The following is a 12,228-nucleotide window of genomic DNA, read 5'->3' on the forward strand; positions in this document are numbered from 1 at the left end:
TTCCTCTCTCTCTCTCTCTCGTGCGACGACCGTGGAGTTATTTCATGAAATCCACACTTCCCCATTCCACAAAGTGGTGAAATCGCCTTCCCCAATCCACTAAAGTCCCCCTACCCGTGCCCACAGCCTCCCATTCAGACTCCCGCCAAAGGGTGGCAGTGCTGCCAGAATGCAGATAGGGTTGGAGGTCATTGGGCAGGCAGGGGAGAGGTGGTAGGGTTGGAGGTCATTGGGCAGGCAGGGGAGAGGTGGTAGGGTCGGAGGTCATTGGGCAGGCAGGGGAGAGGTGGTAGGGTCGGAGGTCATTGGGCAGGCAGGGGAGAGGTGGTAGGGTCGGAGGTCATTGGGCAGGCAGGGGAGAGGTGGTAGGGTCGGAGGTCATAGGGCAGGCAGGAGAGAGGTGGTATGGTTAGAGGTCATTGGGCAGGCAGGAGAGAGGTGGTAGGGTTGGAGGTCATTGGGCAGGTAGGGGAGAGGTGGTAGGGTCGGAGGTCATTGGGCAGGCAGGAGAGAGGTGGTATGGTTAGAGGTCATTGGGCAGGCAGGAGAGAGGTGGTAGGGTTGGAGGTCATTGGGCAGGTAGGGGAGAGGTGGTAGGGTCGGAGGTCATTGGGCAGGTAGGGGAGAGGTGGTAGGGTTGGAGGTCATTGGGCAGGCAGGGGAGAGGTGGTAGCGTTGGAGGTCATTGGGCAGACAGGGGAGAGGTGGTAGGGTTGGAGGTCATTGGGCAGGCAAGGGAGAGGTGGTAGGGTTAGAGGTCATTGGGGTCTTCTGTGAGCCCGAGAGGGCCGGCCAGGAGCGCAGGCAGGGAGGGTCCCTTTTGCTCCCCCTCCCCGCTCCCTGGTGGCCAAAGTTACGAGTTGAGGCCCTCTTGACAACCACCATGATGAGATATATTTTCAGCAACAGTGTCATAGAACAACCAACTTATTTAGAACGCGGTTTAAAATCTACTTTTTTTGTTCCTGAAAACGCTTTAATTTACGTTCCACGATTTATTTTCTTTAATTTAACTAGATCAGTAACTACTCTTTGGTTCTTTCGGTAAAGTCACGTAGAAAGAAAATAAAATAAATAATAATAGAATACGCCGTTCCGATTGCAACACAAGCAACCATCATCAGGTAAGAATGAATGAGAAAACAAAGCTAGTAAACTTAGAAATATGATGCAACATGTAGGCTTTCGCGACCAATATTATTCATAATAAAGGTTTTTGGGTTAGATCGCGTTCATTTATAAATGTGTCGTAACCCTCCTTTAATCGCTCTGACAGCTACATGCTTAGTGCGGCCTTGAAGCGTATTATTAAATAATACACATTACATTTTGATTTAAAGAATTACTAATCTACAACTCATTACTAATCATAACCAATGACTGATTACTAATCGATTATATAATTACAATACCCCCCCTCCGCCTCTAATCACTGCACCTGATATGAGTTAAATGATGACGTCACCCTGCTGCTCTATATAAAACCGGGAGCAAGCGAGGGCTTTACCATTCTGGCGAATTGCCCGATGATGCTGGATGTATTTACCAGCGAAACGTCGTACTCAAACTGTAAATGTGGATTCACTCTTCAACACACCGGTGGGCTAAAGTAGTGAATTGTCTTTTGTCAACGTGACACTTTTTTTGCTGATTGGCCATGTCGGGTGGTGGAGGGTTACGACACATTTATAAATAAACGCGATCTAACCCAACAACCTTTATTATTAAATATAATGCAATACAACACAGAGAGTCGGCTAACACCCTACCTGAGACACAGATAGACACACAAGCAGAGAGACACACAGAGACACACAGAAAGACAACGCCTCTGTGTCGAAGCCGTAAATAGAGAGAGGGGAGGTGGGGCAAAGAGAGGGGGGGGGGGTTAGGGTAGAGAACAATGAGAGTTGTGTGGAATTCCTGCCCATAGCGGCCGGAGGAGAGACAATGGACTTATAAACAAACCAGCACGTAAACGTAAGGCCTCGACATAGAGGCGTTGTCTTTGTGTGTCTCTGTGTGTGTCTCTCTCTGCTTGTGTCTGTCTCTGTGTCTCCGTGTCTGTGTTTTGTCTCTCTCTCAAATGTAGCAGTCTTTGGAAGAACGTAATCAACCAGGTAGGGTGTTGACTGTTGTGTTAGACGACTCTCTGTGTTGTATTGCATTATAGTTCTAAGTTTACTATGTTTGTTTTATCATTCATTCTTACCTGATGATGGTTGCTTGTGTTGCAATCGAAACGTCGTATTCCATTATTATTTAACTTCTTTTATTTCTACGTGACTTTACCGAAAGAACCAAAGAGTAATTCCTGCAGTCACGAAAGCTTCGAATCTAGTTTTTAGATCGGTAACGTTTGGCTTCCGCAAATAACATCTTGGGGCCCCACCTGACCGATTGCCGCACCGGCTGAGCTGATAATGTGGTTACCTATGCCACTGGGACGGGTGCTGTAATTCCATAAATTCGGACATCCGATGAAATCACCGATCAGAAATGTGCCCATATATGGTCTTGTGGATTCAGTGTGTGCTCATGCAGAACAGGCCTGTACAACAAATAACGACGCAAAGCACCGATCCACAAATATGAAGGAGACATCAAAGCCGATGATGCATACTCTTTGGTTCTTTCGGTAAAGTCACTTCACGTAGGTACCTACGTGAAGTGACTTTAAAGTCACTGACTTTAAAGTCACTTTAAAGTCAGTGACTTTAAGTCACTGACTTTAAAGTCACTTCACGTAGGTACCTACGTGAAGTGACTTTAAGTCACTGACTTTAAAGTCACTTCACGTAGGTACCTACGTGAAGTGACTTTACCGAAAGAACCAAAGAGTATGGATCCTTGCAGTCACGAAAATTTCAAATCCCGATGATACACTCCGCTGCTCTTGATCCAGTTATGTATAGAAACGAAAACTTTTTTTTTATTTTACCAGGTAAGGAGCGCTGAGCTATGTAGCTTTTTTTTTTTAAGAAACAACCTGGCCACAAATGATAGCTCAACGAAGTGGCTTATCACGTGGAAATTTATAGCAGATAAATACTCTAAATGCATGTTTCTACACGTGGAGGGGAAAACCGGAGGACCCGGAGAAAAATCCACACGACCACGGGGAGAACACGCAAACTAGATAGTCATCAGGGTTGGGATCGAACCCACGACCTCCTGTAGACCACGAGAGGGAGTTAACATCTCGACACCGCAATGTCATCCAGCCACATGTCCCATCACGAAATCTACGCTGATCTGGTGTCGTGGACTTGCTGCTGTTGTGAAATCCACCCGACTGAGGACAGTGGAAGGGAAATACGATTGTGGCCTGCTGCTTTTTTGTTCAAACGCCATGCAAAGGCAAGAAATAATGAAATCATAAGTGCAATTTTGGCAGTGGTTGTCCAACATCTATGCCCCCCCCCCCACAGCCATATTCAACAAACCCGCACTGACCAATGTGGTGAAACATGGTCAAGTAACCCCCGTGGCACGGTTTCCACCTGCCCTCGGGTTTACCCAGGATTGCCCTCTTTTTGAGGCGCATGCTGTTCCTCTTAAACAGCCTCGAAGTCTTTGTTTTCGTCAATTTCATATTGGCGAGTTGAGGCATTTGCAGGACCATGAGAGTTTTCGACAATGTGGGCAGGTATTCATCCAACAGTGGACAGACCATGGCCCACTGATAACAAGATGCAACCTGCACATATCAAGGTGCTGCGTGTTGTGTCAAGCGGAGACATTTGCTACAGCGGGCGGCACTCACAAAACGCCCAAATTGCCGCACGTTGAAGTTGTTTTTCCCAATGAGTTCTATTGCAACACTCAAACATTCGAAACGCACTCATCTGTAAACTGCAGCGTTGGGTTTCTCGTGGAATTAATCAACTCTGGTACCAATTACTGGGTGGAACAAAGCAAAAAAAACCCCTAAAACCGCCGAGTAAACGAATACTGTATACTGAACTTGAATTCTGGGTGCAAGCGTCTGGAAGTGATAGGGTGTTATTTTACAATGGCGCTTTGACTATAAAAATCATGTTGCTGTTGAAAATGAGCAGAACGGGTCATCAGTCAGATTTTTGTTTGTTTACGTGGCTATTGCAAGAGCCGTGGTACCAGTATTGACACGTTTCCAGACCGCGTAGCTATGTTCAAAATGTTTTCAGAATGAGACATTAAATCAGGCATCTTACCAAATGACACGGAATACATCCAACCCCAGGCAGACCTTAAAAGTTAAGCAGCGTTGCGCGTGGATAGCCCTTGGATGGGTGACCAGCATAAATAAAGGACGTGTAGTGGGCGTTGTGGGCAGTGCAGCACTTGACCCACCATCACCCATCACATTGACCAGCGTGGTGAAGTATGGTAAAATAGCCGTCAAAGGATTCCAAGGCATGGGCAGGTCTTCTCCTCATCCAACAATGGCTGGAAAACACGCTGTATGGATTTACACAAATTTACATTTACTAATTCAGTACATGCTTCAGATTACAGTATGGACATGTAATATTAATGTTCTTGCAATAGTATTGTACACAGCTGCTACGTTGTGTAATACAGGGGATTGTGCAAAGGAGTTTGAGACAATGAATTATCCGCGTACGATTTTTGATGCATTACAATAAACGCTTTTTTTAAGTAGCAGACTCGTCAGCTTGGTGTTTAAGAATGGAGTAATGCCGATGTCACTGCACGGGTCAAGAGATATGGACTCCAAAGACATTTGGAAAGGAAGCTTCTGGGCTTTGAGTGAATCTAAGATTACGTTGAGGATGCTTGAAGTGTCAGAATAAAGAATTATAATAATGAAAAGCAGGTTTCAATGGGTGGGGGACGTGTGTGCTGGATGGAGGGCAGACCGCCGAAATAGGTAGTGGAGTGGCACCTACAGGTCCGAGACCAAGGGGAAGACCTAAAGCCAGATGGTGATGATGGTTTTGTAAGGGAGGACCTCAAAGGTCTGGTGTTAACACTGCAACAAGAGGCACCTGGCAGAGGCACGCAATGGCAGGGTGTGTATGTAGAACTTCTTTCGTACCGTACGTAGCCAATCATGCTAACCGGTTGGCTACATACGGTGCGCATAGGCGAAGACTTTCTGCAGCAATTCCAAATGATTTTGGTACAAGCACAATTGTAATACAACTGGTGACTAAAACATTCTGCTTGTTTTGTAAAGTCAACGAGAAGTATGTGCAGTTTGCTATAACAGCTTCCCAAATGCATGTTCTCACAACCCATTTATCACATCTATCAATATTATTTGAGGAAATACAAAGTTGCGAGACGTACAGAGCACCGGTACAAAGCGATGGTGATAGTGTGTATGTGCCTAGAAACGTAGAGAACATGAATTCACATTCGTATATCACTCACGTGGGATGCGATTCCCAATAATCAGCTACGTACACATTATGCGACGACAATTTATATTTGAATGGAAATTATTATTAAATGTGGAAAGGTGCACTGGTGGGTTGCAAGGACTGACGTTTGGCGAGCCCTGCGTAATCAGGCAGACACCAACGCCGTCGCAACACAAACAACAAAACGATTGATAAATCCTCTTCAGACTTTTATTTAATTGAATTAAAAATGATTTATACACAGCGCGGTAATGTACAGAACACACACAGGCAAGACTGCCCCCCCCCACTGCGCGCGAGGGATCAAACTGTTGCCGAGAGGTTACAATCGATTCCCGACCTCGGAAAAAAAAAATCAAAATCGCATCTCGCCGACGGACGAGAACCTGAAGAGCGTTTCGGTTTGCTCTTTCCCTTCCAGATTTCCTCACCAGACTTTGTTAAAACGTTACACGCGATGCTCCGTTAAGACCAAATAAAAATGGGGATGACAACACGTTCCAACGTCTTTGGTCAACTAGTGCAAAATACAGGCTCAACATGCGTTCTGTTCGACTTGAGCAACGGTCTTGCTCGCCAAACATCTTGATCATCGTTGTCATCGCTTATATTGTGGCTTTCGGCGGAGGCGGGGAAATACAAACCCCCACCCCCATCCCAGATTTGCACTGCAGTCTGCTTCACAGGCACTTTTTTAGATTTCCAAAATGTACAGTCTTCCGTAAAATTTTAAGTACACTGAAAAAAACAATAACATGAAAATAACGAAGAGTACAACAGGATGTTACGAATATGAAAAACAAGCGGAGATCACTTTGTGCAAGCTCATGGGTTCTCTCTGTACAAGTATCGGGAAAGGAAATGACAAAAACACGTGGTTAAAAAAAAGCCTAGCAGGAACTGCGTTTTGTGCTCCACGGACAAAATAATCTGTCAAATGCCGCATTCTTGTTCACAAAATGGTTTGGACGGATAGCGGTGTGAGAAAATTAATGAGAGGGAGAGAGGACAGATAGAAAGGATGCAACAGAGGCCACAAAAATTTACCCAATAAAACGTGGCCAAAACACAAATTCCACATGGCGCAGTGGCACATTATATCGTGTCAAGTCTTCGTGGCACAGTCTATGTTTGTAGAGCATCTCTCCCCCTCTGAGCTTTCACTGCATGCCCAAGTTATGGACACAAGCTTCAAATCATCAAGGCCAAATGCGGACCTTTAAAAATGACAACAAACGTCGAGAGAAGAAAAGCAGCGGTTATAGCTCACGGGAAACGCAGCTGTGATTTCCGTGGGCAAGGTCAGGTGGGCCGGGACGCCGGTGCCGGGCTGAGCTGGAGGTGAAGCGAAGGGTAGTTGGGTGGGCGTGGTGTGGGTAAGGACACCAGAGGTGGGAGGGTGAGGGGCTGGTGAGCGGCTGTGCTGGGAACCAGTGGGAACGTTGCATTGAGGAGGTGCCAGCTCAGAGGTGCTCCTGCAGAAAGTGGAGCAGCATGATCTCGTAGTGCTCCCCAGACTCGGCGCAGCGAATGCTGTGCCTCTCGTTCGGGTAAATCTGGCGGGGAGACAGGAGGAGGAATTTACAAACGCAGCGGTCAATATGTTTTTATTTTGATTTAAAGCTTTCGTGACCGCAGGGATTCATATTCTTGGTTCTTTCGGTAAAGTCACCACGTAGAAGGGAAACAATAAAATAATAAAAAAACGCCACTTTTTTCAAATTTTCTTACTGTGGTTTTCACACCCGATGATGATTGCTTGTGTTGCAGTCGAAACGTCGTGAGAATTTTATTGTTTTATATTTTTATTATTTTATTGTTTCCCTTCTACGTGACTTTACCGAAAGAACCAAGAATATGTTGTTATTTACCAATCAAGGAGATACGAGCGATAACCACCGAAGAAACAGGCAAGCGAAGGCTTGCACAATTCTCGCTCACGGATTCCTTTACAGAGCACCCAATAACGCCCGTCTGTAGGGCATTTTGACTACTCTCCCACACTGGCCAGACGTCTCGGAAGGAGGTGGAAGTTCCAATATTAGGAAGCCACTGGAGATATGCACTTTTAAATCTTAATTGAAAACTCAATTCTTTAGAACTGCTTTTTGTATTGTTTGTCGTCCTTCCCCCGCACCTCCGATGAGCATGGTTGGCTACATACGGTGCGCGAAATAAGTTCAACATACATACAAGTTCCCAAGCTTAAACACCACCACACATGACCTGCTGATCAACTAACCTCTTAAACGCCTCCCTTTCCTCAGTATTGAGCCGATGCAACATTTTTGAAAGTAATTCATGGAAATGTCATGAACATTGGGTTCTTTTTCAACATTATCTCCATCCTTGTCAAGGCCCCTGTGCTCATGCTGAACCAGGGCCAGCAATCCATCACAGTAAAAGGATTCATGCAATCATCAGTCTTGTGTAACCACTTATGAAAATGATCTTGTACAATGGTAATTATCCAAAATGCTGCCCGCATAAGGCCACATCCCTCAAAGGGCAGAGTAGATGAAAATGTAACGGTGCCAGATCGAAAAAACAATCATTTATTTACCAGGCAAGGCCCACTGAGCTATGTAGCTCTTTTTTTTAAGCGACCTGGCCACATATGATAGCTCAAGGAAGTGGTTTATCATGTGGAAATTTCTAGCAGCTAAATATTCTAAACGCATGTTTCTAAATATGGAGGAAAAAACTGGAGGACCTGGAAAAAAATCTAAATATACAGGCATCAGGGTCGGGATTGAAACCACAACCTCCTGTATACCGGGAGGGAGTTAACATCTCGCCATCTGGGCTGCATAGCAGATGAAGCAGCACAGTCAACCCCAACCGTGCAATTGCATCTGACGGTCTTGGGCATGTTCTGACATTGTCATGCTAGAGGAGGGCATCTTTCATCTCGCAAATGTTCATGACATTCAATGCACCGAAGAATTGATGAAAGGTTGACAAGCAAAATTAAAAACAAATGGCATTACTTTTGGGGAAAGTGCTCATAATAATGACTGCATTTTCAAATGCAGGCCAAGGATTGGCTCAAGTAATAATCATTCCCCTTTGGTCAATAAAATTAACAACACCTTGATGGAGTTGACCAAAGATTATACTGTGGCGAGGCTTGTTCCCACCGGAGGAATGTGGAAGCTCCACCACTGGCTCAGAGTTTGCAAGAGAGAATCACTATTTCATATCGAGTATGGAGACACGTGGACTGGACTTGGCTTTGCAATTCGCTGATGAATATACTTCTGCTTGCCTCATAGGCAGGGTTTGAGCCATCGGCCCAAAATGGCCGACCGGTACAACCCAGGGAGGCAAATACGAACAAATTGTTTTCAAACATTTTCTCTAGACAACAAAAACGTGTGATAATAAGAAAAAGGCTGTTAAAGAAGGGTATTGCCATACACTACACTTTTGATGGGAGAAAATCACCATAGGAAAAAAAATGTTGATCTACAGAAAAATCATCTAGAGAATATGAAACATTAACAGAATATTTTATTTGGGTCTTTAGGTAAAGCCACGTAGAGATAAAAAATAATTAAATCAAAATCACGACGTTTCGATCGAAAATCAAAATCGCGACGTTTCAATTGAAACGTCGTGATTTTATTATTTTTTCTACCTACGTGGCTTTACCGAAAGACCCAAAGAAGATGAATTCCTGTAGCCACGAAAGCTTTAAGTCAATAATTAACAGAATATACTAAATACAAATTACGCGTGTGTATATAAAACACGACGAGCAGATGCTGGTAAAATTGTGCCAAACTAGGTGGTGCTCATGGGCTACAAGAGCAATGAGCGAGCCACTGCAGTTCTGTCTTTAGCTCTCAAGACGGCAGTGCCTGCCCAGCATTTACAGCTGTGTCAGTGCCACTGTGTCCACAGAGGGCCGAAGCCCCAGAACAAATTAAAATGCAGTGCAACCGCACACCCGCGCACTCGGAACGTTCTCCATCCAGGTCAATCAATGACAACTAATTTCCCCCGCCAACTCAAATGACATTCGGGGGCCCATCGGACGTTCCGCTGCGACTGTTGCTACATTTCACCAACAGGTCAATTATCTCATGCAAGGTATTTTTATACCGAAGCTGCCCACCCCGCCTCCCCCCCCCCACCAATTCCCGTTTTGCTAAACAAATTTGTATTCAGCTCACGGCGTGCACGCGAGCGAGCGTCAGCGTGGAGGCGCAAGTCTTCGAGACAAAGAAAAACGAATACCTCCCCCCACCACCCCCCATTTAGCTTCACGGCGGACTGTCGGAAAAGCATTAGCGAGTAGCTGCTAAAAACCGCATCGCACGAGGTGGTGGTGTGGAACAGCACCACGCACGGCCGCCTTTGTCTCCCCAGTGTTGATGTTTGTACACTTCAGCAGGTACTTGATTAAAGGCTAAGTTGACCTCGTGGAAGTCCAGGACAGGTTAGGACACCACTAGCTACCTAGGTGTCTAGCTGGGAAATTAACCCATTATAACCTGGATTTTGAAAAATTGTGCTCCTCACTGGGCCACCATCCCCCCACAAAGAGAAAGACCCTCCATATAGCCTTAACACACTGTTGGGGTACTAAGTACTCATTTGAGGCCGAGTCGACCTAGGGGAGGCCCAGGACCAGTTGAGATCATCTTTGTTGTTGTGGGCGAGTGTACCTGCAGCTGGTAAGGCTTGCCCACTCGCACGAGCTGAGACACCAGCATGTTGGTGTGGAAGAAGTGTACATTCTCATCCAGAAAGCCGTGCAGGATCAGCAGGCGATTGGGCCTATGCAGGGACACGCACGCACACACACGTTTTCACTACAACCCAGAGGGGCCCCATTGGGCTTGTTGCTTGTACATATCCATCCACTTCATTGGTTAACATGTAACAGCAACATATCACTTGCATGTACTTGGAATACATCTTCAATAGCCACCCTTGAAAATTTGATTAATGAATTGCTTTTCACCAATCAACATGCCAACTGCATTACATGCCTACAAGTCCTTCAGCACCTACAAAATTATCCCATCTTAACGACACCTGTGATAAGAGGCACGCGGGACACTACCTTCCGATGCCGTATCACTCAAATTAAGTGGATATAATAGAGTATTTCCAAGCACAGTTTAAATCTTTCATTCTCGAATGTCGTGTGTATTGTCTATACCATTTTTTTCCCCACAATTTATTTGGTCTGCTGTCAGTCCCTTCGTGAGCTATTATCTCCCATTGTCCTAGTGCCTCGAGATGTAATGCATGGTGGAGAAGTACGATAAATACTCCATGATTTTCATGATCACGATAGCATACATACTAAAATATACACGCTATGCTACACACACTACTAAATACACTATACTGCACACTAAGACCCACAATACATACTAATGCTATACACTAAACTATACACACTATGTACTAAACACTAAGGTAGGCACTATATATACTGCACATTATGCGACATGTTATCCGCAATATACTACACTATACACTCCACACTACTCTTACACATTTATGCACACTATTCATGGCCCGCAATCACTTCCTTACCGAGTAACTATCTCGAACACACAATAATTCTGGTGCCAAGATGTAGTGCATGGCAGGTGCGGTAAATAAAATAATACTCGACAATGACGACGAGGTTTAAAACCAAGCAACCGCTTGGTTTTAAAGGGCATCACTCACTCCTTGGGGAGCTTGTCTACGTGCCACACGATGGAGCTGGTTTCATAGCCCGACGCATTCTCCTCCGGCGTGCCCAAGTAGCGCTCGGTGTAGCCCGTGTCGTAGGCCATCCACACGGTGACGGGCGCGCCCGCGATCGCAACCTACGTTCGTGGGGCAGAACGACACCGACGATTTGGTTTATCGCAAGAGCCGCCCCTCCGTTATGCCGGGGTGCCTCCAGTGGAGCAGCTGTCCCTATGTGCAACCAAGGTGATTTAGTTGCCTGCCCAGAAACAGGGTTATCAGTCTGCCAGCAGGGGGCGATGATTGCTACGCGTAATCCTAATAGGAGTAATGTAACAGAAATGTTCAAACTTGGCAAATTTGGACTGTGATGCCGGCACGCCAAGGCCTACTCGAGAACGACATCGGGGGGAGATGTTTAACGGCCACTGTGAAGTGGACCGTCAGTAGTTTATGGTTAATGGGCAACCGCAGTAATAACCAGGACGGCCGACCGGGTTAAAACCGTGAACATGTAGAACACAAGCGGGGAACTCGCTACCGCTGGGCCATGTCACTGCCCAAAAGCGGCGACCGGCGGCGTCAAAGCAAGGCCATCGACACCCCGTGCGCTCCTCAAACTGGTTCACTCATCGTGGCCTACTGTACAGATATCGCAGCTGTGCCTTATAGCTCTCTGCGATGTGTTTTCAGGTTGTACCGCTCCCAGCCCATGAAGCAAAACTTCAGACACCATGATAGCACCTAAGATTAGCACGGTTGGCTACATACGGTGCAAAAGCAGTTAAACATACAACATATTAAACTCATCACAAGTTTCATCGTTATCGTCGTCGTCGTCGCCGCCAACGTTCGCGCCACCAGCCACTGCGCTTGCCTTGAAGATGTCGGGGCGGAGGGCGAGCGCCATGAGGGAGAGGTACCCGCCGTACGACCAGCCGTGGATGGCGACGCGACTGAGGTCCACGAAGGAGTGCTGCTCGGCCAGGTAGAGGAGGCCCTCCACCTGGTCAGCGATCTCCACCTCGCCCTGCGCACGGAGCGGGCCGACACAGCCGCACGGAGCCACACCACGGGTCTCAGGTTGAGATTTCACTTCAAAATCAGAATATGTATTTATACCGGAGCATTCCGATGAGCTATAAAGCTCAGTATG

The 12,228-nt window shown here is 46.2% G+C and overlaps 1 protein-coding gene across 1 annotated transcript in view; it reads right to left on the bottom strand.

The window, feature by feature from the left end:
* Window positions 1–5,568: 5,568 nt before the first annotated feature.
* Window positions 5,569–12,228, bottom strand: part of DPP9 (dipeptidyl peptidase 9) — a 44,216-nt gene continuing 37,556 nt past the window's right edge. The window contains exons 18-21 of the mRNA XM_032968924.2: window positions 11,950–12,102; window positions 11,067–11,209; window positions 10,046–10,157; window positions 5,569–6,928 (exon numbers count right to left, since the gene is read on the bottom strand). Coding sequence (XP_032824815.2) covers window positions 6,836–6,928; window positions 10,046–10,157; window positions 11,067–11,209; window positions 11,950–12,102 — 501 coding nt within the window. The 3' untranslated portion in view covers window positions 5,569–6,835. The remainder of the gene's footprint in view (window positions 6,929–10,045; window positions 10,158–11,066; window positions 11,210–11,949; window positions 12,103–12,228) is intronic.

This window comes from Petromyzon marinus, chromosome 40, assembly GCF_048934315.1.
Source record: "Petromyzon marinus isolate PM22_M1 ecotype Great Lakes invasive population chromosome 40, UKy_Petmar_22M1.pri1.0, whole genome shotgun sequence".
Taxonomy (NCBI): Eukaryota; Metazoa; Chordata; class Hyperoartia; order Petromyzontiformes; family Petromyzontidae; genus Petromyzon; species Petromyzon marinus.